Source organism: Trachypithecus francoisi, unplaced genomic scaffold, assembly GCF_009764315.1.
Source record: "Trachypithecus francoisi isolate TF-2019V2 unplaced genomic scaffold, Tfra_2.0 Contig01461, whole genome shotgun sequence".
Taxonomy (NCBI): Eukaryota; Metazoa; Chordata; class Mammalia; order Primates; family Cercopithecidae; genus Trachypithecus; species Trachypithecus francoisi.
Window position 1 is genome coordinate 16,831,289 of NW_022681433.1, and position 26,313 is coordinate 16,857,601.

General features: G+C 39.4%; 1 protein-coding gene across 10 annotated transcripts in view; it reads left to right on the forward strand.

Moving 5' to 3' along the window:
- RNF17 (ring finger protein 17) overlaps positions 1–26,313 on the forward strand; it is a 131,445-nt gene that overhangs the window by 54,246 nt on the left and 50,886 nt on the right. For all 10 annotated transcript variants that reach the window (XR_004443350.1, XM_033236782.1, XM_033236796.1 and 7 more), the window contains 5 exons: positions 7,522–7,675; positions 12,515–12,630; positions 13,891–14,011; positions 24,093–24,213; positions 25,795–26,022. Coding sequence is in view for 9 of the 10 variants with exons in the window: in XM_033236782.1 (XP_033092673.1) it covers positions 7,522–7,675; positions 12,515–12,630; positions 13,891–14,011; positions 24,093–24,213; positions 25,795–26,022 (740 nt within the window). In the remaining variant the exon portion in view is untranslated. The remainder of the gene's footprint in view (positions 1–7,521; positions 7,676–12,514; positions 12,631–13,890; positions 14,012–24,092; positions 24,214–25,794; positions 26,023–26,313) is intronic.

A 26,313-nucleotide genomic window follows, 5' to 3' on the forward strand; every position in this document is an offset into this window, starting at 1 on the left:
GCCTTTTTATCAATTTATAATGTCCTTTCTCTCTTGTAAGAATTTTTTATTTAAAGTCTGTTTTGCCTGATACCAGTAAAGCCATCTCAGATCTCTCTTGATTACTATTTGCATGGAGTATTTTCTTCCATCATTTGACTTTCAACCTGTGTATGGCATAAGGTATAAAGTGTGTCTCTTGTGAACAGCATATAGTTGGATCGTGTGTTTTTTTTTTTTTTTTAATTCATTCTGCCAATCTTTGTCTTTTTTTTTTTTTTTTTTTGAGACAGAGTCTCTCTCTGTCGCCCAGGCTGGAATGCAGTGGCCGGATCTCAGCTCACTGCAAGCTCCGCCTCCCAGGTTTACGCCATTCTCCTGCCTCAGGCTCCCGAGTAGCTGGGACTACAGGCGCCTGCCACCTTGCCTGGCTAGTTTTTTGTATTTTTTAGTAGAGACAGGGTTTCACCGTGTTAGCCAGGATGGTCTCGATCTCCTGACCTCGTGATCCGCCCATCTCGGCCTCCCAAAGTGCTGGGATTACAGGCTTGAGCCACCGCGCCCAGCAAATGTTTGTCTTTTAATTGGAGAGTTTAATCAGTTTACATTTAAAGTAATTATTGATGAGGAAAGACTTCTGCCATTTGCTGTTTTCTGTATCTTACCACTCTTTTATTCTTTCCTCCATTAGAGCCCTCTTTTGTGTTTAGTTGCTTTTTTCTTTTTAGTATGATGTATTTTTTAAAATCTCGTTTGTAATTGTGTTAAAAAAACATAAAATTTATTATCGTAACCGTTTTTTAGTGTAACTTCAGTAGTGTTAACCATATTCGTATTACCATGCAATAGATACCTAGAGCATTTCCATCTTGCAAACTAAAACTGTACTCATTGAACAACACCACATTTCTTCCTGCTTCCAACCTCTGGCCAGCACAATATTACTTCTGCATTTTTATGAATTTTACTGTGTTAGATACCTTGTATAGGTGGACTCAGGCAGCATTTGTTTTTCTGTGACTGGCTTATTTTACTTATAATAATGTCCTAAAGATTCATCCATGTTGTAAGCATTGATAGAATTTCCTATTTTAAGGCTGCATAAGACTTTTTTTATGTGTATGCTGCATTTTAAAAATCCCTTCATTTGTCAGTGGACATTTGGATTGTCTGCTGTAATGAACATGGATATTGCAAATGTTATAGTGTTAGGTTTTGCTTCCCTTCTTGTTTCCTTTTTGTGTTTATCTTGTAGACTATTTTTTGTCATTAACATGGAGATTACACATAACATCCTAAAGTTATAACAATCCATTGTGAGTTAATATGAACATAATTTTAACTTCACAAAAAACTGTACTTCTCTGCAGCTCTGTTTTTCCAGTATTTTTGATGTCACAAATTAATCTCTATACTCTGTGTGCTCAATAACATAGATTTGTAATTTATGTATTTGTCTTTTAAATCCTGTAGAAAATAAAAAAGTAAAATTATAAACCATAATTGCAATAATACTGGCTTTCCCATTTACCAATGTATTTACCTTAACCAGAGATCTTAATATCCTCATGTGACTTTGAGGTACTGTCTAGTGTCCTCTCATTGCAACCTGAAGGACTTCCATTAGCATTTCTTACAGGGCAGGTCTAGTGGTAATAGAGTCCCTCAACCCTTGTTTATCTGGGACTGTCTTAATTTTTCTCATATTTTTGAAGGCTAGTTTTGCCAAATGTATAATTTTCAGTTGACAGGTTGTTTTTTTCTTTAGTACATCATATATCTCTCCCTCTTCCCATTTCCTTCTGGCTTCCAAGATTTCTTTTATGTCTTTTTTTTTTTTTTTTTTTTTAAGACAGTCTTGCCGTCTTGCCCAGACTGGAGGCACTGGCACAATCTCTGCTCATTGCAGTCTCTGCCTCCTGGGTTCAATCGATTCTCCTGCCCCAGCCTCCCTAGTAGCTGGGATTACAGGTGTGCACCACCATGCCTGGCTAATTTTTATATTTTTAGTATGCACCTGGCCTTTTTTTTTTTTTTTGGGAGATGGAGTTTTGCTCTGTCACCCAGGCTAGAGTACAGTGGTGTGATCTTGGCTCACTGCAACCTCTGCCTCCCAGGTTCAAGCAATTCTCCTGTGTAAGCCTCCTGAGTAGCTGGGACTACAGGTGCCTGCCACCATGCCCGGTTAATTTTTGTGTTTTCAGTAGAGATAGGGTTTGGCTATGTTGGCCAAGCTGATCTCAAGCTCCTGACCTCAAGTGATCACCCACCTTGGCCTCCCAAAGTGCTGGGATTACAATCATGAGCCACCGCTTCCGGCCTGGCCTCCAAGATTTCTAATATGAGAGATTGACTTACAATCTTCTTGAGTCTCTTTGTATAAGACATGTTGCATCTCTTTTGCTGCGTTCCAGATTTTCTTTTTGGCTTTGCCTTTTTAGAGTTTGATTATGTGTCTTGGTGTATGACTCTTTGGGTTTATCCTATTTGGAGTCTAATAGTGTCTTAGTTCCCTGGAACTGCTATAACAAATTACTATTGATTGGGTAGCTTAAACAACAGAATTTATTGTCAACAGTTTTGGAATCTAGAAGTATGAGATCAGTTTGTCAGAAGAGTTGATTTCTTCCGAGGGGTGTGAGGGAAAATCCATTTCATCTCTGTGCTTTAGATTTTGGTGGTTTGCTGGCAATCTTTTGTGCACCTTGGCCTTTGCTGCATCACCCTGATCTCTCCCTTCATCTTCACATGGAGTTCTCCTGGTATATTTGTCTCTGTACCCAAATTTTGCCATTTTTATAAAGACATTAATCATATTGAATTGGGGCCCATCCTAATGACCTCATTTTAACATGATTATAAGGATTCTATATCCAAATAAGGTCATATTTGAGACACTGGAGCTGATAGCTGTCTAGCATATCTTTGAGGGAAGATACAAGTCAACTCCTAATATTAGACTTCTTGGATTTGTAGATTCATGTCTTTCTTTAAATTGGGGACATTTTATGCCATTTAAAAAAATAATTTTTTGCCTCTTTGTCTCTCTCTTCCTTCTATGACTTCCATACTGTCTGTGTTGGTTCACTTGAGTCCCTTAGGCTTTGTTCACTTCTCTCCATTCTTTTTTCTTTCTGCTTCTCAGACTTGATATGTAAATTTTCCTGTCTTCAAGTTCACTGATTATTTTTCTTCTTTCCACTCAATGCTGCTTGTGAACCCCTCTATTGAATTTTTTCTCCCTAGTTATTATACTTTTGAGCTCCAGAATTTCCTTTTTATAATTTGTATCACTTGTTGATATTCTCATTTTATTCATATATCATTTCCCCAAATTTCTTTAGTTCTTTCTTTTCCCTTAGCCCTTTTAACATATTGAAGACAGTTGAGTATTTTTGATTTGCGTTTTTGTTTTTTTTTTTTCTGGTTGCACATATCTGCATCTTCTTTATTAAATGATATTTCAGAAAATATTGAAGCAGCTTCCTTGTCATCTCGTGCCAAGAAAGTTAAGGACATGGACACACATGAGGAGTTTAGGAGTGGAGGTTTAATATGCAGAAGAAAAAGAAAGGAGAACAGCTCTGTCTCTAGTGAGAGAGAGAGGGGCTTCTGAAAGGGAAAGACTGGCTGGCGGTGGATGTGCTGGATTTTATAGGCAGGTTTAAGGAGGTCATGTCTGATTACATAGGGCCCACAGATTGGTTCAGTCAGGTTTGATGTTTACATAGCGTGCCAGAAAGACTGGCCACCCTACCCTAATCTTATAATGCAAATGGACTTACCACTCGAGTGGCACCATCTTGGGTGCTCCTTACTGTACATGTGGCTGACAAGGAGAGAAGGGAGGATGGAGCCACCATTTTGAACAGGTTTGGCACAACTGCTGGTATCTGTGTCTGCAGCTCAATTTTACAGGCTGCAGATTCTTAGAAAATGATTTGGGGGCTGCTTTTCACTAAACAGGAAAACCTTGCCGAGGACTCCTTCCTGTATTCTCACTATCTGCCTAAGCAATTTCTGTTTTTTATTTTTTTTTTTTTTGAGATGGAGTCTTGCTGTGTCACCCTGGCTAAGTGCAGTGGCACGATCTTGGCTCACTGCAACCTTCACCTCCCAGGTTCAAGCAGTTCTCCTGCCTCAGCCTCCCGAGTAGCTGGGATTACATGCATGCACCACCACCCCTGACTAATGTTGTATTTTTAGTAGAGATGGGGTTTCGCCATGTTGGCCAGGCTGGTCTTGAACTTCTGACCTCATGTGGTCCACCCGCCTTGGCCTCCCAAAGTGCTGGGATTTTAGGCGTCAGCCACTGCACCTAGCCTCAGTAATTTCTTTTTAACTCCTATGTCAATAGTGAAATGAAACCTAAAGGATCATGAATGTAAAATGAAGTGACAGAGGTCCCTGATGCAGTGACACAGAGACTTCTGGTATCAGTCAGTACCTGCAAGCCCTGTTCGGTCCCCTTTCAGGATTACTGCTTGCTTCTGATTTTCAGTGAGGTCAGGGATTCTTGACACTTTGTGTCGTATCTTTACAGTTAGTTTCATGCTTTCATATGTTTTCATGTTAATGTCCTTTCATTTCAACTTTAAGAACTTGTAGAATTTCTTGTAAGGCAGGTACAGTGGTGATGAACTCCCATAGCTCTTGTTTGGGATTAAAAGAGTTGTGTTTTTTCTTTAAAAAAAAAAAACACAAAAAAAAACAAAAAAATGGAGTCTGGCTTTGTTGCCCACTCTGGAGTGCAGTGGCATGATCTCAGCTCACTGCAACCTCCACCTCCCAGGTTCAAGCAATTCTCCTGCCTCAGCCTCCCAAGTAACTGGGATTATAGGCACCTGCCACCACGCCAGGGTAATTTTTGTATTTTTACTAAAGACGGAGTCTTACCATGTTGGTCAGGCTGGTCTTGAACTCCTGACCTCGTGATCTGCCCACCTCGGCCTCCCAAAGTGCTGGGATTACAGGTGTGAGCCACCACACCCGGCCGAGAGAGTTGTTTTAAAAGCTGTAGTAGGGCCGGGTGCGGTGGCTCAAGCCTGTAATCCCAGCACTTTGGGAGGCCGAGACGGGCGGATCACGAGGTCAGGAGATCAAGACCATCCTGGCTAACGCAGTGAAACCCTGTCTCTATTAAAAAAATACAAAAAACTAGCCGGGCGAGGTGGCAGGCGCCTGTAGTCCCAGCTACTCGGGAGGCTGAGGCAGGAGAATGGCGTAAACCCGGGAGGCGGAGCTTGCAGTGAGCTGAGATCCGGCCACTGCACTCCAGCCCGGGCGACAGAGCGAGACTCCGTCTCAAAAAAAAAGCTGTAGTAGTTAATTTGTTTTGGTACTTTTCCAAACTGTTTCAAAGACCGTTCCTTGTCATGTGTGATCGCTGAAGTCCATTGTTTTGTTGGCTTGTGTTCAGCTAACGATTGACAGAGTTCCTTGAATGTCAGGAGCTGAAACAAACAAGAGACAGAGAAAGAGGAAGGTGCCTCTTTCCTAGACTTTGCAGACTAGCTCTTTGGTGGGCACTTCTTCGCCGTTTAGATAGGCTGAGCCTAGGAGTCGGCCTGAGGTCAAAGTTAAAGTCTTTTCATTTTTTTTCTGGGCATGCATCTTGTCAGGGCAGACATGTGGCTTTGTAAACTCTACCATATATATGACTGCTTTTGAATGTCCTAATTTTGTAAAGATTCTCACCCCAGATTCTCTTCCTGGCCTTAGATGGTCTATTGTATGTTTCTACTCATAAACTCCCCTTCCAAGCAGCTGCACTTACACTCCCCTTTGCCACTTTTACAAGTGGTCCCTACAATTCTTCCTGCCTGTGTTCCAAGTTATGTGAAGCAAAAACTAAGTCTTTGCATCAGTCATGCAGGTATCTCCCAGACTTAGGATACATATACACAGTAATTTGCATATAAGTTCTGGTCTGTTCCCTCTGGTTCAAGGGAGGGAACTGAGAACTAGATTGCCACTGCTTAAGACCAGGACCATTGTCATTCTGGGAAGATGGTAGGGTGAGGGCGAGTAAAAATACCACAAAACTCTCCTGCCGTTTAGAAAATTGCTTTTACTTCATTAGGCTTCTTGGTTAGTATAAACTTTGGATTGCTTTCTAGAGATCTGATCTAATAAAGTTGGTTAAGACACTTTCTCATTTTTTCAATGTTTCTGTGTTGGAACAAGAACTTAAAGCTTCCTAATCTGCTATTTTGTTGGCATCATTCCTCTGCTGAATTTTTAAGAGTTCACTCTGGCTTACCTGTTACTGGAAGAATTTGCATAATAGCTACTTAGAAATGAAAGTTAAAAATAGTTTTAAAGTAATTTAAATGAAATAAGAAAAGATAGGGATTCAGAAAATTTTCACTTGCATCATTATACTCACAAGAAAAAATTCATTTTTTCCATTGAAATGGATTTCAGAATATTTTTAACATTAATAATTGGTATTCGAAGAAATAAACTTATAATCCTTGATTTTTTTGGTAGTATAGGAAACTTTAGGAACTATTTTTTGATTATACCAGATAGCACCATTTAATAAGAGAAAAGTCTGTATTACTAAAGAATGCAATCGTTCCACAAACCCTACTGAATTATTATTGATTTAAGGAAGAATTATCAGTTCACATTAAGATGGATGGTTGATAAGAAAGTGGATATTCATATAATGCCAAAGTAGCTCCACATAAATTCTTAAGACTTGGTTATTACAAGGGCATAAACAGAACTACACATTGAGAGGGGTCAGGATCATCACTGCAGTCAATCAATGAATCTTAGCATATTCATAGTCATTAAGTATTAGGCCTTGATGTGTTGCAACCTGAGTGAGAAAAAGCCGCCTATGACACAGTCTAGCCAAAGAGATTGGCCTTGGATCCATCAAACCCTTAGGAGTAACTTTCAGCCTTTTGAAAATTCAGCAGACAGACCTTACTCCATGGAGGAATAAGCTAAATAGCAGCATGATGGTGTAACCACATAAATCCGTAAGGTATGGGGCCTTCTGCAGAAAAATAAGCTGTCTTCAACAAGACATGTTCATTAAAAGTAGAGGACTGTACTAGATTATAAAAGAGTTATGGAGATAACAGTCAGAAGTAGTATATAATCTTAGTTTGTAATGGGTTTGGATCAGTTAAGGAAAACTAAATGTGACCTAGAAATACTAGTTACTGAAACAGAAAAAGTGAGAAATGATAGAAAAATGTAAGTGATTGTGTATGTGGTAAAGTCTAGTTTTGGTAAAAACAAATATACAGGGAGTGTGTGTGTGTATGTATAGAAAAATGTCTTGAAGAATACATACACTAAGTTATCTGGCAGAATGTGACTTTATTTTTATGTCTGTACTCATTTTCTATACTGGTTCTGCAGTAAAATTTTGTAAAATAAATTACGTAACACAATTGATAGATTTACATTCAATTCAAGTTTTAATGTTTTATAGTTTCAATGACAGTGCTTGTAATTCATTCAACACTTAATATTTTAAGTTTCTGTGAAATGACAGTGCTTTATCCCTTTATTTGCTAGATAGAGGGCCTGGATTTTTTATTTCTGTTAAAGACAATTGAGGAATTCTATAAAAATGAAGCTGGAGAAAATCTGGAAATCCTCTGTCCAGTTCAAGATCAAGTCTGTGTAGCTAAATTCGAAGATGGAATTTGGTACCGAGCAAAAGTTACCGGTAGGAGAATGCATGCTGTTTCTACAGGGAAATGTTATACTTCAAAACTAATATCATTTGAGTTGGTACCAATTCAGTCTTGGAAGTAATATTATTTGATCTTACCATTTGCTCTGTCATCTCTCTTTAGAAAGCTAGTGATAATGTTGACAGGTGAATTTATCTCCTGAGATTTTGTTTGACTTGACTAGAACTTAACCATTGGGAATCTTACTGGAAAAGTAGTATAGATAGAACAAAGCAACAGAAATTAATTATTCAAAAACTGGTGAACTCTAGCTTCATGTTGACTGTTTGTCTGTCCCATGCTATTTTGATTGTCAAGGTACAAATTAAAGGTAAGTCCTTTGTGTCCTCTCTGCTTCTCTTCAATTTTAATATATTCTTCTTTCCTGGGAATTATTGACCGAACTGCTAGTTTTCTCAGTGTATTTTTTCTACTTTTTATACATCCTCCTTAAGTAATTGATTCAACTTATGAAATAATGGGAAGAATAAAAAGTGGAATTGAAGACAGAAGATTTATGAAAATGGAGGTATTAGCAACAAAAATAGTAAAGTTAGTTATTCCCCCGCATTGACTAAGACAGAACATCACAGACTAAGCTTTTGTGGGTTATTAAATTAGATATACCATAGGCAGTTTAACCCATTGTGTTGTTTATTTTACATGCTTTCTAGTTTGTAGATATGTCTTTTTATTATTGGAAGGGTGAAAGGCTGGGTGTGGTGGGTCATACCTGTAAATCCCACTACTTTGAGAGGCTGAAGTGGGCGGATCACTTGAGGCCAAGAGTTCGAGACCAGCCTGGCCAACATGGCAAAACCCCGTCTGTACTAAAAATAAAAAGTTAGCCAGGTGTGGTGGTGTGTGCCTGTAAGCCCAGCTACTCAAGGGACTGAGATACGAGAATCACTTGGTCCTGGGAGGCGGAGGTTGTAGTGAGCTAGGATTGCGCCATTGCACCACTGTACTCCAGCCTGGGTGACAGAACGAGACTCTGTCTCAAAAAAAAAAAAGGCCGGGTGCGATAGCTCACGCTTGTAATCCCAGCACTTTGGGAGGCCAAGGCAGGCGGATCACCTGTGGTTGGGAGTTCAAGACCAGGCTGACCAACATGGAGAAACCCCATGTCTACTAAAAATACAAAATTAGCTGGGCGTAGTGGTGCATGCCTGTAATCCCAGCTGCTTAGGAGGCTGAGGCAGGAGAATCACTTGAACCCGGGAGGCAGAGGTTGCAGTGAGCCGAGATTGTGCCATTGTACTCCAGCCTGGGCAACAAGAACGAAACTCTGTCTCAAGGGAAAAAAAAAAAAGAGAAGTCGCCCGGCTAATTTTTTTGTATTTTTAGTAGAGACAGGATTTCGCCACGTTGGTCAGGCTAGTCTCAAACTCCTGACCTCAGGTGATCTGCCCGCCTCAGTCTCCCACTCCCAAAGGATTGGGATTACAGGCGTGAGCCACTGTGCTCGGCAAGTTTTTTTAAAATTTAGGGCCGGGCGCGGTGGCTCAAGCCTGTAATCCCAGCACTTTGGGAGGCCGAGACGGGCGGATCACGAGGTCGGGAGATCGAGACCATCCTGGCTAACACGGTAAAACCCCGTCTCTACTAAAAAATACAAAAAAAAAAAACTAGCCGGGCGAGGTGGCGGGCGCCTGTAGTCCCAGCTACTCGGGAGGCTGAGGCAGGAGAATAGCGTGAACCCGGGAGGTGGAGCTTGCAGTGAGCTGAGATCCGGCCACTGCACTCCAGCCTGGGCAACAGAGCAAGACTCTGTCTCAAAAAAAAAAAAAATTTAGTTTGATACTGTTTAAAATGTTTTTTCCATTATTAAGGTCATCTGAGATCTTTACAAATTGCTCCTAATATATAATCAGTTCTGTTTGTGTCACAACTATTCTTGCAACCTGAATTTTCTATCCTTCATTTGTCACCATTGATTTTAATTTTGTTAGTGGTTAGTGACTTGAACTAAAAATTTTCACATGCGGTTCTTATGAATGTCTTAGTCTGTTTTGTGCTGCTGTAATAAAACACTACAGACTGGGTAGTTTATAAACAATAGAAATTTACTTCTCAGTTTTGGAGTCTAAAAAGTCTAAGATCAAGGCACTGTTTTATTGAGGGCTTAGTCTCTGTTTCCAAGATGGTGCCTTGTTGCTGCATCCTCCAGAGGGGACAGATGCTGTATCCTCTGATGCCAGAGGGATGAAAAAGGAAGGCAAACTCCCTTCACCAAGCCCTTTTATAAGGGCATGTAATCCTATTTATGAGGGCAGAGCCCTCATGACTCAGTCACCTCCCAGGTACTGCTGCATGAGGGATTAAGTTTCGACATGAATTTTGGAGACAAAAATGTTCCAACGATTACAATGAAGATACCACTGTATAGTTTGGTAAATATCTTTGGAGAAGACAAAGGCATTTTTCATGATACTAAGGACTTCGCAACTGCTTTTCAAATTAGGATTATTGGCTTGAAAATGTTAACTATTTGGTGAACAATAAGGCCTCTGAAATCTTTGAGTAGTAACATTTGGGGAAGATGGAGTGTCCATGGTGCTCATTCTGCTTCTTCATTTCTGTTAGCACCACTTTTGGGGATACTAATAGAAGTATGTGTGATTTGTGTGGTCCATTTTCCTGTATCTTCTGTGGCCCTGTTGAACTCCACCTTGAAGACGATACTTGTTTTGGTGAATAGTAGCTCTTTTTCTTTTTATCTGCCTAATTTAAAAGTTAATGCTAAAAGACACACTCCACTTCCCTCCTTGAAGGCAATTACTTTTCATTCTTTCAGGTATTTTGTTGTTTACTTGTGTTCCTTCTTTTACTAATATGTAATACTTTACTTGACACTTCAATTTTAGATATTACCTGTTATTCTGTCAGGCAAGTTTTGGATCTCCATCGCCCTTTTGTCCTCCTTTTTCTCTTTTCTATAGTTATATCACAATTTTTCATTAAATTCATACTCTGTGTAAATAAAGCCATAAAGTATACTTTCTTTAATTCTATTGTGGGTTCGTGATTGTGTTCATATTTCACTTTATTTTCTTTTAATTTATAAGTGTATTTTTAATAGTTCAAAACTATTTTCCATATGATTAGACTCTTCAGATAAATGTTAGTATGATTTTTTTTTTTTCTTTTTGAGCATGAAAACATCCTTTTTGAGACGGTCTTACTCTCGTCCAGGCCGGAGTGCAGTGGAACATGATCATGGCTCATTGCAACCTCTGCTTCCTGGGCTCAATCAATCCTCCCACTTCAACCCCCAGGTTAGCCGGGCTACAGGCACTTGCCACCACGCTTGGCTAATTTATATATATATTTTTGTAGACATGGGGTCAAACTCCTAGGCTGAAGTGATCCTTCTGCCTCTGCCTCCCAAAGCACTGAGATTACAGGTGTGAGCCATCACATGTGGCCAGAAACATCCTTTATCTTCTCCAGTTGGGCTGCTTACCCTCTAGGCTTACTACACATTTTTTATTCTTGATATTTATTTCAGTTGGCCATATACTTCATTGTTCTCCAGTATTGGATCTCTTGTTTTCTGGATGCCATGTTTATCTCTTCAGTTTAATTCCCTTTTTCGCGTGGAGCCGTCTTCCCCTGGTTTCTCCAGAGAACATAAATGGGGAAATTTGAGACCTTCCATGTCTGACTCTGTTCTCATGTGATAATTTAGATAAAACAATAACATTCTTTAAATTACTTTCCATATCCATCTATTTGTTTAAAACTACATTTCCATTCAGAGACTTTAGGGAGAGTAAGAATCTAATGGCATTGGTAGAATTGAGAACATCCTTCTAGCAAGGGGATTCCAGTGGAAGTGGGGAGAGATTACCCTATCTTTTGGCTTTATAATAACACGTATCTTCTCAATTATCATGGATATCCCCTACCATAGGGCATGTGTTTGAAGTGTCATCTTGAGTGAGTGCTAGTGCTGTGCCACTTGCTTCTACTTCTGCCAAGGAGCAGAGAATACTGGACTTTTTTCCATATTGAAATGATATGTAATGTGTTAGTCTTTAACTTTGAAAACCATGTATTTTGAGTATTTTCAAAAAGGTTAGTGTGTGATGTCTTTTTAAAAACTTTTCTGTGTTTGAAACTTCCAGAGACTTCTTTAAAGTATAGAGAATAGACTGATAGAGAGGTCTCTCTCTACTTGTTTTTTTGCAATATGCCCCAAGTACAATATTTTTTCAAAATTTCACAGATATTGTTATATGAATGAATCTTTAGTTTGTTGAATCTTTTGCCTTGTTTGATCACCTATTTTGACTAACAATAAACATGTATTAAGTGCTTACTTTGTACCTTGTGCTTCTTAAATAGGTGAATCCTTCAAAAACATCTCGTGAAATTAGATTATATTGGTATACCCATTTTACAGATGAAGTAATGAGGCTCAGAGAGAAAAAATAACTTGCTCAGGGTAATATCTTAGAGATATTAATTAGCTTGCTTTAGGTCACATAGAATTTTAGTGACGGAGCTAGTGTTCTAAACTGGTCAGACTGACTCAAAGCCTAATTCTTAACTTTTAAGTCATACCACCTGCCATATGATTTTGTTATCCTGATTTTGGCTATCCTTTGTATATTTAAAACATACTAGTTTTTCATTCTTAAAAGTCTGCATTATGGATGATTTCAAGGTTCACATATTTGAGATTTTTTTACATTTTAAAAAGTATTAAGTTTGTATATTGAAGCTAAAAGTATTCTAATCCTGTTAGCTATAAACCAATCTAAATTTTTCTAGATAATTCTGTTTCCTTTCCAAGTTTGTAATTTCTAATTTCATAATTTTTCAAGGATTGCCTGGACATCAGGAAGTTGAAGTTAAATATGTGGACTTTGGTAATACTGCAAAAATAACAATTAAAGACGTGCGTAAAATAAAGGATGAGTTTCTGACTGCCCCAGAGAAGGTAATCTATTATTTCTAGGGCCAGGATATCAGCACAAATATGGAAGTCTTTTTAGAAGCTGTTGTCACCATAGAAATGTTAACTACCATTTTTGTCTAGTTTCTGATACAGGGACTATAGATAAATGTTGCTATGGTTACTGCTGAAGAAATAATATGTATATCATGGCAAATAAGCATATTAAACATTAATTCAGTATATTTGTGTCTTAAATACTTGTTGGCAGCTTTTAATATATCATTTTGAGATCATATATTGTGGTAAAAGTCATGTTCATGATATATCAAGTTAAAAATGCTTATCTCAGAAGTACTTCTACTGTGATCACATTTATGCTTAACTATCTATGTGTGTACAATAGAGAAGCCTGGGAGAATATGTAAAAAACTGAACCTTGTTTATCTCTAGGGAGTAGTAGTAGTCTGAAAGAAGGATGAGAAGGAGTCTTATTTTCTAATTTATATACTCTCTGTTGCATGAGTTGTTTTTAAGCCGTTGGTTTTCATTTTAGGAAATGTGTAGTATTATAGAAAAACATTTTAAAATACAAATGAGCAGACTGGGCACAGTGGCTCATGCCTGTAATCCCAGCACTTTGGGAGGCTGAGGGCGGGGAGATCGTGAGGTCAGGAATTCGAGACTAGCCTGGCCAACATGATGAAACTCCGTCTCTACTAAAAAGATAGAAAAAATTAGCTGGGTGTGGTGGCGTGTGCCTGTAATCCCAGTTACTTGGGAGGCTGAGGCAGGAGAATGGCTTGAACCCGGGAGGCGGAGGTTGCAGTGAGCTGAGATCACGCCATTGCACTCCAGCTTGGGTGACAGGGCGAGACTCGGTCTCAAAAAAAAAAAAAAAAAATTACAAGTGAGCAAAAGGGATAATCTCTCAGAATCATTGTTCGATATTTTTGTTATCTATACTTTCAGATGCATCTTCTGTGCTTTCAGCAGTTATAAAATCAGACTATAAAGCATCCTGTAACCTTCCTTTTACAAGTAATTAATGTATCATAAGTGTCTGTAATGAATGCTTGTTATTTCAGTATGTGAATGTGCAGCAGTTCATTCAGCCACTCTGCTTTCAGTGATTTGTGTTTATAAAGTACTTTTACAGACATCTTCACACATTATTTGATTATTTCTAATATGTATTAAATTCAGACGTAAAGATTAGTTTTGTACACACTTAAATAAAACTTGAATTCTAAAGTAGGTAGAAATTAAATTTTTTTCTTAATGGTGAAATTTTGTCTGACCCAGGCAATTAAATGTAAGTTGGCCTATATTGAACCATATAAAAGGACAATGCAGTGGTCCAAAGAAGCTAAAGAAAAATTTGAAGACAAGGCTCAAGATAAATTTATGACATGTTCAATTATCAGTAAGTTCCATTTTTACTTGCTATGTAATCACATATGATTTTAAATAACATGAATAACATTTGTCAAATCTTAGAATAAATTCAGTGTGCCATCAGTAGTAGTGGTGAGAGAGAAGATTTGTTGAGAATTAGATACAATGGAATTATATCTTTTGTGGACTCTAAAGTCATCAGGACAAAAATCACCATAAAACAGCAAGTCACCCTTGACATGGCCCCTTGAAGGCCCTAAAGCCAGGAATTAGCTTCTTTTATTTGTTTGCATTTTTGCTAGGACTCTGTCCTTGTCTTTGACATAGTGGATGCTAAGATTTAATATCCAGGAAAGTGAGGGGAGGTGGGGCTTGATTGGCAAATAGCTTTTCTTTGCCTCGCTGGCTTAAGCGAATTCGACTGTGGGTTCTCAGCATAATTTGAAAAAAGCTATTCCTTTTTTTGAGCAGTTGGGCCCAAAATAGAGCCACTAGCCCACAATTTTGTAACATAACAAGTTGTGAAAATCAACAGTTCCGTAGCAAAATTGGTTCTGAATTGGCATGAGGCTGTATATAGTCTTTATCTTGTTTGTAGTGAATATTCGTATTTTACTTCAAGGTAATGTTTGTTTATGGGCTGCTGCCCCAGACTCTGCTGGGGGTGTTAGATACACATACAGGATAGGTGCCAAGTAGCTTTTCTTGTTAGAAGAATTTTGAATTCTGAAACATGTCTGGCCCCAAGGGTTTTAGATAGGGGGATTGGGAATCTGGTTTGTTTTTTTTTTGTTTTTTGAGACAGGGTTTCATTCTGTCACCCAAGCTGGAGTACAATGGGGTGAACAATGGCTCACTGCAGCCTCAACCTCCAGGGCTCAAGTGATCCTCCTGCCTTAGCCTCCCATGTAGCTGGGACCACAGGCACACGCCACTATGGCCAGCTAAGTTTTAAGTATTTTTTGTAGAGATGGGATCTTACTTTGTTGCTCAGGCCAGTCTCGAACTTGTGGGCTCAAGCGATCCTCCCTTCTTGGCCTCCCAAAGTGCTGGGATTACAGGTGTGAGCCACTCTGCCTGACCAGGAATCTGTTTTTCATCTGATATTTTGATCAGTTCCAAAGCTGTAACACACACTGGCTGGGTTGGGTTAATGAATAGTAGTGCAGGATTTATGAGACCATGTTTACTTAGCATAGATGTGTAGGACTTTCAGGGGTAGTTTTTACTGTATCCATGTCTTTCTTTTATCATTAGACTATTGGACTATTCACTGTCAGGAAACTGGAGTTTAGAAAGTCATAACCTAGAAATGATAGTATATCTCTGATAATTTATTTACTTCAGAGCAAGAAATTGTTCTAAAGAAATAGTGTCATTTAAGAGGAATGTGATTATACAGCGTGTGTCTTAGGCTATAGAAGTTTTCTATCTAGCTTCTCTGAAATGAACAAATGAATTGGTCCTTGAACAGTCTCCACTGATTTTGAGGTAACTTTAACCTGTATAACTGTTTTCCAGCCTTCCTTTAGGAATCGCATTTCATGGGGTTTTTGCACCTTCCTAGAATAATTTCCCATGGACAATCAATCAAGATTTCTTGGGTTTCTTACTTGATATCTCTTCTTTCTTTCTCACATAATAATTTAATACCAGTGACATGCAAACACTAGCTGTGGCATAGTTATTAATAACCTAGATTATTTTATTTAAGGAGTGCCAGAGGGTCTTGCCCAACCAGAACTATCTTTCCCCATTCACCTGTACAGCAGTAAAATTGTGAGTCCAAGACCTTTATAATACAGTGAACTACCACAGCTGAGAACAGGAACCTGCCATTCATACATGCTGTGTTACCTTAGAAAGCAAGGAACATTTATATTTGATTAAGAGGAGAGCAGTGAAGATAATAAAGGTACAGAACACAGAGAAAGTTGACCCTATTGGAATAAAGAACTTTTTGCATAAGAAGTATAAAACTAAAAAATTAAAGTTAACACAAGAGATGGAAAAGCAGGCAGATCAAAGTTTATTGAGGCTCAGTGTTGCTTAGCCTTTTGTGTCTAGATAATTTATCTAGACCATTGAAAAGTAGCCAGGAATTTTTTTTTTCGACTCCTGAAAAAAAAGCTTTTTAGGCCAGGTGTGGTGGCTGATGCCTGTAATCCCAGTATTTTGGGAGGTCAAGGTGGGTGGATCACCTGAGGTCAGGAGTTTGAGACCAGCCTGGCCAACATGGGGAAACCCTATCTCTACTAAAAATAAAAAATACTAGCCAGGTATGGTGGCACGCACCTGTACTCCCAGCTACTTGGAGAGTGAGGCAGGAAAATCACTTGAACCTCAGAGGCAGAAGTGGGCTGAGATTGTGCCACTGCACTCCAGCCTGAGTGACAGAGCAAGACTTCGTCTCAAATTAAAAAAAAAAAAAAGGCAACAAACCCTCTGCAGGAAGCAGACTGCTCCTGGAGAACCCGGGAGACCCCCCCACCGAAACTGTGAGTGCCCCAATTGCAGAAGTGGGAAAGGGAGACCCTCCTCTCCCGAAAACACACTTCCACTGGAGAAGCTGAAGGTCTGTTTGTGGGAGAAGTTTCCAACTTTACCTGGAGCTGAGTCATTTTGGAGAGCCGAGCGAAATACAGGGCTAGAAGCAGCAGAAAGGCCCTGAGAACTTGCTGGGTCCCCAAGCAGCCCCTTCCTGCCTGGTGCCACAGGGATTCAATGGGAGAGGAGCAGGGGGTAAAACTCCACAAGGAGAAGGAAATCTCTAGCTGAACTTGGTAATAATTTGAACAGGGTGAGAAACCTCCTGGCCAGAATTTGGGGGAGGGTGCAAATCTGGTGTGCAGACTCCACAGGCAGAGGGGAAGAACCAAGCCCTTTTCTTTCCCAGCTGGGAGGCAGATAACCTGGGACAGGTTTTCAAACCCATATTGCTCTCCATCTGGACACAGACTGGGAGCTGGTGGGGGGAACACGGTGGGAATGAAACTGGCCCTTTGGTTTGTGTGGGAGCTGGGTGAGGCCTGTGACTGCCGTTGTTCCCCCACTTCCCTGACAACTTGCATGACTCAGCAGAGGCAGCCATAATTCTCCTAGGCGCACAACTCCAGTGATCTGGGACTCTCACCTGTATCCCCCATAGCAGCCTCAGCAAGACCCACCCAAGGAGAGTCTGAGCTCAGACACACCTAGCCCCACCCCCAGCTGATGGTCCTTCCCTACCCACCCTGGTAGCTGAAGACAAAGGACATATAATCTTGTGAGTTCTATGGCCCCGCGCATTGCCAGTTCCTTCCCATACTACCACAGCTGATGCACTCTAGAAACTGCCACCTCTGGCAGGAGGCCAACTGGCGCAAAAATAGAGCGTTAAACCACCAAAGCTAAGAACCCTCATGGAGCCCATTTCACCCCATCACCACCTTGACCGGAACAGGCACTGCTATCCACGGCTGAGAGACCCATAGGTGGTTCACATCACAGGACTCTGTGCAGACAACCCCCAATACCAGTCCAGAACCAGGTAGACTCTTTGAGTGGCTGGACCTAGAAAGAGACAGTAATCCCTGTAGTTCAGCTCACAGGAAGCCACATCCATAGGAAAAGGGGAAGAGTACTGCATCAAGGGAATACCCTGTGAGACAAAAAAATCTGAACGACAATCTTCAGTCTTAGACTTTCCCTCTGAGAGAACCTATCCAAATAAGAAAGAACCAGAAAACCAACCCTGGTAATATGACAAGGCTCAACACCCCCTCAAAATCACATTAGTTCAGCAGCAGTGGATCCAAACCAAGAAGTAGTCCCTGATTTACCTGAAAAATAATTCAGAAGGTTATTAAGCTAATCAGGAGAGAAAGGCGAAGCCCAATGCAAGGAAATGCAAAAAACAATGTAAGAAGTGAAGGGAGAAATATTCAGGGCAATAGCTTAAAACAATAAAAAAAATTCAGGAAGCTTTGGACACACTTTTAGAAATGCAAAATGTTCTGGAAAGTCTCAGCAATGGAACAAGTAGAAGAAAGAAATTCAGAGCTTGAAAACAAGGTCTTCGAATTAACCCCATCCAACAGAGACAAGGAAAAAAGAATCAGAAAATACAAGCAAAGCCTTCAAGAAGTCTGGGATTATGTTAAACGACCAAACCATAGATTTCTCTTCTTCCTCAGGAAAACGTATTTAGGGAAAGAATTCAGGAAAACTTCCCTAGCCTTGCTAGAGACCTAGACATCCAAATACAAGAAGTGCAAAGCTTGGAAAACATATTTGGGGGAATAATCAAGGAAAACTTCCCAGGCCTTGCTAGAGACCTAGACATCCAAATACAAGAAGCACGAAGACCTGGGAAATTCATCACAAAAAGATCTTTGCCTAGACACATTGTCATCAGGTTATCTATCCAAAGTTAAGGATCTTAAGAGCTGTGAGAAGCACCAGGTAACCTATAAAGGAAAACCTATCAGATTACCAGCAGATTTATCAGCAGAAACCCTACAAGCTGGAAGGGATTGGGTCCCTATCTTCAGCCTCCTCAACCAAAACAATTGATCAGCCAAGAATTTTCTTTCCAGTGAAACTAAGCATCATATATGAAGGAAAGATACAGTCTTTTTCAAAAGACAAAGGCTGAGAGAATTTGCCATTACCAAGCCACCACTACAAGAACTGCTAAAATTTTGGAGCTCTAAATCTTGAAACAAATCCTGGAAACACATCAAAACTGAATATCTTCGGAGCAGAAATCACACCAGACCTGTAAAACAGAAATACAAGTTAAAAAGCAAAAACAAAAAAACCAAAGTACGCAGGCAACAAAGAGCACCATGAATGCAATGGTACTCACATTTCGATGTTAACATTGAATGTGAATGACCTAAATACTCATGCTCACGTAAGAGACACAGAACCACAGAATGGATAAGAACTCACCAATCAACCGTCTCCTGCCTTCAGGAGACTCACATAACACATAAGGACTCACATAAACTTGAACTAAAGGGGTGGGAAAAGGCACTTCATGCAAATGGACACCAAAAGCGAGCAAGGGTAGTTATTCTTACATCAGACGAAACAAAGCAATGGCAGTTGAAGGAGACAGAGGGGAACGTTGTGTAATGGGGGAACGTTGTGTAATGGGGGAACGTTGTGTAATGGGGGAACGTTGTGTAATGGGGGAACGCTGTGTAATGGGGGAACGTTGTGTAATGGGGGAACGTTGTGTAATGGCAAATGGCCTTGTCCAACAGGAAAATACCATACTTTTAAACATATGTGCACCTAACACTGGAGATTCCAAATTCATAAGACAATTACTAATAGACCTAAGAAATGAGATAGACAGCAACACAATAATAGTAGGGGACTTCAGCGTTCCACTGACATTATTAGACAGGTCATCAAGACAGTCAACAAAGAATGGATTTAAACTATACCTTGGAACAAATGGACTTAACAGACATATACAGAACATTTCATCTAACAACCATAAAATACCCGTTCTATTCAACAGCGTATGGAAATTTCTAAGACCATATGACCTCAATAAATTTAAGAAAATTGAAATTATATCAAGCACTCTCTCAGACCACAGTGGAAGAAAACTGGAAATCAAAAGGAACCTTCAAAACCATGCAAATACATGGAAATTAACCTGCTCCTGAATGAGCATTGGTTCAAAAACAAAATCAAGATGGAAATTAAAAATTTCTTCGAACTGAATGACATAATGATACAACCTATCAAAACCTCTGGGATACAGCAAAGGCAGGTGCTAAGAGGAAAGTTCCTAGCCCTAAATACATACATCAAAAAGACTGAAAGAGCATAAACTGACACATCTCAAGGACTAGAGAAACAAGAACAAACCCAAACCTGTCAGAAGAAATAACTAAGGTCAGAGCAGAACTAAATGAAATTGATTGAAACAAAAATACAAAAGATAAAAAGCTGGTTATTTGAAAAGGTAAATAAAATTGATAGACCATTAGCAAGATTAACCAAGAAAACGAGAGAAAATCCAAATAACCTCACTAACAAACGAAGCAGGAGCTATTACAGCTGACACCACTGAAGTACAGAAGATCATTCAAGGCTACTATGAACACTTTTATGCACATAAACTAGGAAACCTAGAAGAGATGGATAAATTCTGGAAAAATACAACCCTCCTAGCTTAAATCAGGAGGAATTAGATATCCTGAACAGACCAACCCCAAGCAGCAAGATTGAAATGGTAATTTAAAAATTACCACCAAAGAAAAGTTCGGGACCAGACGGATTCACAGCAGAATTCTACCAGACAAAGAATTGGTACTAATCCTTTTGACACTATTCCACAAGATAGAGAAAGAAGGAACCTTCCGTAATTCATTCTGTGAAGCCAGCATCACCCTAATACCAAAGCCAGGAAGGGCACAACCAAGAAAGAAAACTATAGACTGATATCCTTCATGAACATAGGTGTTAAAATCCTTAACAAAATAGTAGTTAACCGAATCCAACAACATATCAAGAAAGTAATCCATGATCCAGTGAGTTTCATACCAGGGATGCAGGGATGTAACATATGCAAGTCAATAAATGTGATACACCATGTAAACAGAATTAAAAACAAAAATCACATGATCTCAATAGATGCAGAAAAAGCATTCAACAAAATCCAGCATCCCTTTATGCTTAAAACTCTCCAGACTTCGGCGTACAAGGGACATACTTTAATGTATTAAAAGCCATCTATGACAGACCTACAGCCAACATAATACTGAATGGGGAAAAGTTGAAAGCATTCCGTCTGAGAAGTGGAACTAGACAAGAATGGCCACTCTTAACACTCCTCTTCAACATAGTACTGGAAGTCCTAGCCACAGCAGTCAGACAAGAGAAAGAAAAAAAGGGCATCCAAATCGGTAAAGAAAAAGTTAAACTGTCACTGTTTGCTGATGATACGATTGTTTACCTTGAAAACTCTAAGGACTCCTCAAGAAAGCTCCTAGAACTGATAAAATAATTCATCAAAGTTTCCGGATACAAAATAAATGTACACAAATCAGTAGCTCTTCTGTACACCAACAGCGACCAAGCAGAGAATCAAATCAAGAACTCAACTCATTTTACAATAGCTGCAAAAAAATAAAAAACTTAGGAATATAACTAACCAAGAAGTCAGAAGACCGGAAAACTACAAAATACTGCTGAAAGAAATCATAGAGGACACAAACAAATGGAAACACATCCCATGGATGTGTAGAATCAATATTGGATGGGTAGAATCCATCTGATTCTACCATATTGCAATGGTACCCATATTGATGGGTAGAATCAATATTGTGAAAATGAACATACTGTCAAAAGCAATCTACAAATTCAATGCAGTCTCCATCAAAATACCACCATCATTCTTCACAGAATTAGAAAAACAATTCTAAAATTCATATGGAGCCAAAAAAGAGCCCACATAACCAAAGCAAGACTAAGCAAAAAGAACAAATACGGAGGCATTACAATACCTGATTTCAAACTATACTATAAGGCCATAGTCACCAAAACAGTGTGGTACTGGTGCAAAAATAGGCACATAGACCAATGAAACAGAATAGAGAACCCAGAAATAAACCCGAATACTTACAGCCACTGATCTTTGACAAAGCAAACAAAAACATAAAGTGGGGAAAGGACACCCTTTTCAACAAATGGTGCTAGGATAATTGGCTAGCCACATGTAAGAGAATGAAACTGAATCTTCATCTCTCACCTTGTATGAAAATCACTCAAGACTGATTAAAGACTGAAGTCTAAGAATGGAAATATAAAAATTCTAGAAGATACCATTGGAAAAACCCCTCTAGACATTGGCTTAGGCAAGGATTTCATGACCAAGAACCCAAAAGCAAATGCAATAATAGCAGACATACATAGCTGGGACCTAATTGAACTAAAGAGCTGTTGCACAGCAAAAGGAATAGTCAGCAGAGTTAAACAGACAACCCACAGAGTGGGAGAAAATCTTCACAATCTATGCATCTGACAAAGGACTAATATCCAGAATCTACAATGACCTCAAACAAATCAGTAAGAAAAAAAACAATCTCATCAAAAAGCGGGCTAACGACATGGATAGACAATTCTCAAAAGAAGATACACAAACGACCAAAAAAGGTACGAAAAAATGCTCAACGTCACTAGTGATCAGGGAAATGATCAAAACCACATTGCGATGCCACCTCACTCCTGCAAAAATGGCCATAATCAAAAAATCAGAAAACAGTTGATGTGTGGGTGGGGTGAACAGGGAACACTTCTACACTGCCGGTGGGATTGTAAACTAGTACAGCTGCTATGGAAAACAGTGTGGAGATTCCTTAAAGAACTAAAAGTAGAACTACCATTTGATCCAGCCTTCCCACTGCTAGGTATCTACCCAGAGGAAAAGAAGTCATTATTCAAAAAAGACACTTGCACACGCATGTTTATAGCAGCACAATTCACAATTGCAAAATCGTGGAACCAACCCAAATGCCCATCAATCAATGAGTGCATGAAGCAACTGTGATATACTGTGATATACACACACACACACACACACATACATACACATGAATATAAATGATGGAATACTACACAGCCATAAAAAGGAATGAATTAACAGCATTTGCAGTGACTTGGATGAGATTGGAGACTGTTATTCTAAGTGAAATAACTCAGGAATGGAAAACCAATAATCATACATTCTCACTGATATGTGGAAGCTAAGCTATGAGGAGGCAAAGGAATGGACTTTAGGGACTTGGGGGTAAAGTGGGAGGGGTGTGAAGGATAAAAGACTACAAATACGGTGCAGTGTATACTGTTTGAGTGATGGGTGCACCAAAATCTCACAAATCACCACTAAAGAACTTACTCATTTAGCCAAATACCACCTGTACCCCTGTAACTTAATGGAAAAAATTGTTTAAAACCTTTTAAATGTATACTGTTATAACTCTTATAACTTGGTTAATATAGAATGTTGCTGTTGGTAATGGTTATCTTTTTATTTAGAATCGTTCTGACTAGCAGCTACCAGCTGGAAAGGCATAGGCATATACGGATCTCAGTGCATTTTTTAGATACGTTTTCTAAAGAAATTTCTCTGTCATATTTCAGATACTTATTGACCAATTTCCCTGTGCAATGTACCATAAATAAGTAAACAGACACATGAGACACAAGCCTTACACTCATTTAACTCCCAGTCTAGTTTAAGAAATAGATCTGGTAAACAAAAAGAATTAAAAGTTAGATAGTTTGTCCTAAAAAACACAGGGACAGAAAAAAGTTGTAGTTAATTGAGGGCTCTAGATTGAGTTTTTGTTGTTTTAAACTTTGTGCCATTTTTATAAAAGCTGTAAACCTTTGCAGATGATCACTGGCCTGAGTTAACTTTCATTCACCTTGGTCCTCCTGGAACTTGGTTGAGTTCCATAAAACAATTAAGAATACAACAGAACACTTCTTCAAATGAATATATTTATATTTTTCTGAATCTAAAAGCTTTGAACTGATTTCTTTATATAATGGCACACAGTAACCTAAAATAAGATGTTCACTAATTTGTGTATGTTACAGATAACACTGACAGTTCATTTATATCTGCAAAATACTACTTTAACACCTAGCCACTATGACATTATTCTGCAAGAAATGTCATGTATGCAAATGAAAGAAATTAAGTTTCCAATTTTTAAAAAATTGCCTCATTTAGGCCGGGTGCAGTGGCTCAGGCCTGTAATCCCATCACTTTGGGAGGCCAAGGTGGGCAGATCATTTGAGGTCAGGAGTTTGAGACCAGCCTGGCCAACATGGTGAAACCCCGTCTCTACTAAAAATATAAAAAAAATGAACTGGGCGTGGTGGCGCATGTCTGTAGTCCCAGCAACTCGGGAGGCTGAGGTAGGAGAATCACTTGAACCCAGGAGGCCGAGGTTGCAGTGAGCCGAGATTGCGCCACTACACTCCAGCCTGGGCGACAGACTAAGACTCTGTCTCCAAAAAAAAAAAATAAAAGGCCTCATTTTGTATATTTTGTGACATCTTTCTTTCCCCGAATTTTCTTAATGGTTTTACAGAAATTCTGGAAGATAATGTGCTCTTAGTTGAGCTTTTTGATTCTCTTGGTCCTCCTGAAATGACAACTACCAGTATTAATGACCAGCTAGTCAAAGAGGGCCTAGCATCTTATGAAATAGGGTAAGTAGATATGTAAACTTTCATTGTTAGTTCATATTCATATGTAACATTGTAATTGCAAGAAGGGAAACTGGCATATCATTCCCCATTGGAGATGTGCTTAGACTGTAGACCTGGGAATTTTCCCTGTCCTGGACCAGAAAAAATAGAAAATAATTGAAGTCATTAATCTAATGAGGACCAGAGTGACTTTTCCTTCCATTACTAAGGAACTCAGAAACCAAGAGAAAGGCTCCTTGAGAATGCTTGTAAGGAAAGGCGACTGGTGTCTTATTTCTGCTTAGGAAGCCCCTTGTGCCTGACTGAGAAAGGAATTGGGAAGAGAAATGGCAGGATGGAGAATAAGCGTAGTGGTAGAGTAGCTTACATTTCCATTTGTAGAAATGTTAATTTTCTGGGATTCAAGTAGATACTTGGAATGATAACCAGGCTTGGGCCATTGTGCTAATACTCACCCCGGACAGGCTCGTGGTTAGGGTGACCTAAGAAGCAGAGGAGTAGAGTGGTGGCAAGGACAGGTGGGAGGGTTTTGAGGTCAAGACAAAGAATTCTTCCACAGTAGGGACTTGGGTAGTGGGAGTGGACCTGGAGGAGGCTGAGGTGGGTGGATCACTTAAGAAGAGTTTGAGACCAACCTGTCCAATATGTTGTAACCGTCTCTACTGAAAATACAAAGATTAGCTGGGCATGGTGGCGTGCACCTATAGTCCCAGCTACTTGGGAGGCTGAGGCAGAAAAATCGCTTGAACCCAGGAGACGGAGGTTGCAGTGAGCTGAGATTGTGCCACTGCACTCCAGCCTGGGTGACAGAGCGAGACTCTATCTTAAAAAAAAAAAAAGAAGAAAGCAGGTATTCAGATAGCACCCACACGTGATGCCTGTCAGCATAAGCCACAGAAGCAGTGACACTCCATAGAGACCTACATTGACTCATACTAGTATTAACGATCTGTGGTCATGCTCTCCTGCTCACTCTCATGCTGGAGGAGCTAGAATCAGGAGCTTTTCCACGATAGGTCTCAAATGAGAGCGGAAAAGAAATGAGAATAAACATTCAAATTAAGGTTGGTCTGGGCTGGGCACAGTGGCTCACGCCTGAAATCCCATCACTTTGGGAGGCTGAGGCAGGCAGATCATGAGGTCAGGAGTTTGAGACCATCCTGGCCAATATGGTGAAACCCTGCCTCTACTACAAATACAAAAAATTAGTGGGGCATGGTGGCGGGTGCCTGTAATCCCAGCTACTTGGGAGGCTGAGGCAGGAGAACTGCTTGAACCTGGGAGGTGCAGGCTGCAGTGAGCCAAGATCTTGTCGCTGTACTTCAGCCTAGGTAACAGAGTGAGACTCCATTTCAGAAAATAAAATTTTTTTTGTACTGAATCTTCTCCTTTCTTTTTAAAGTCAGGGTTATTGAAGTATAACTTATATACAGTAAAAAGTCACCTGTTTTAGGTCCACAGTTAAATGAATTTTGATGAAAATAGTCATGTAAGCATCATCACAGTCGAGATACAGACCTGAGCAAATGCAAACAAGTATTTTGCATACAATTCTTTTCATTAACTTTTGTTGTTTTTCAGATACATCCTGAAAGATAATTCTCAAAAGCGTATTGAAGTTTGGGATCCTTCTCCAGAAGAAATTATTTCAAATGAAGTGCACAACTTAAACCCTGTGTCTGCAAAATATCTACCTAATGAGAATTTTCAGTCACTTTATAATAAGGAATTGCCTGTGCATATCTGTAATGTAATATCTCCTGAGAAGATTTATGTTCAGTGGTTGTTAACTGAAAACTTACTTAATAGGTATATATATTATATATAAGGAAAATATTGCAAATGATTTTATCCTTTATATATTCTGTTTCAAATATCTAGAAGTCATAAATGTAGATTTTACAAGCAAAATTATTTTAAGTTGTCTCTCAGCTAGTTGGAAGTATGAAAATAGGATATCTGTTGGCTGTTTCCCCTGTATCAGAATTTATTCATTCTACAAATACTAACTGAGGACCTACTATATGACAACCAGTATTGTAAGTGTTAGGGATACCCTGATATAAAACATAGGCAAATCTTTGTTGTCATGTAACTTAA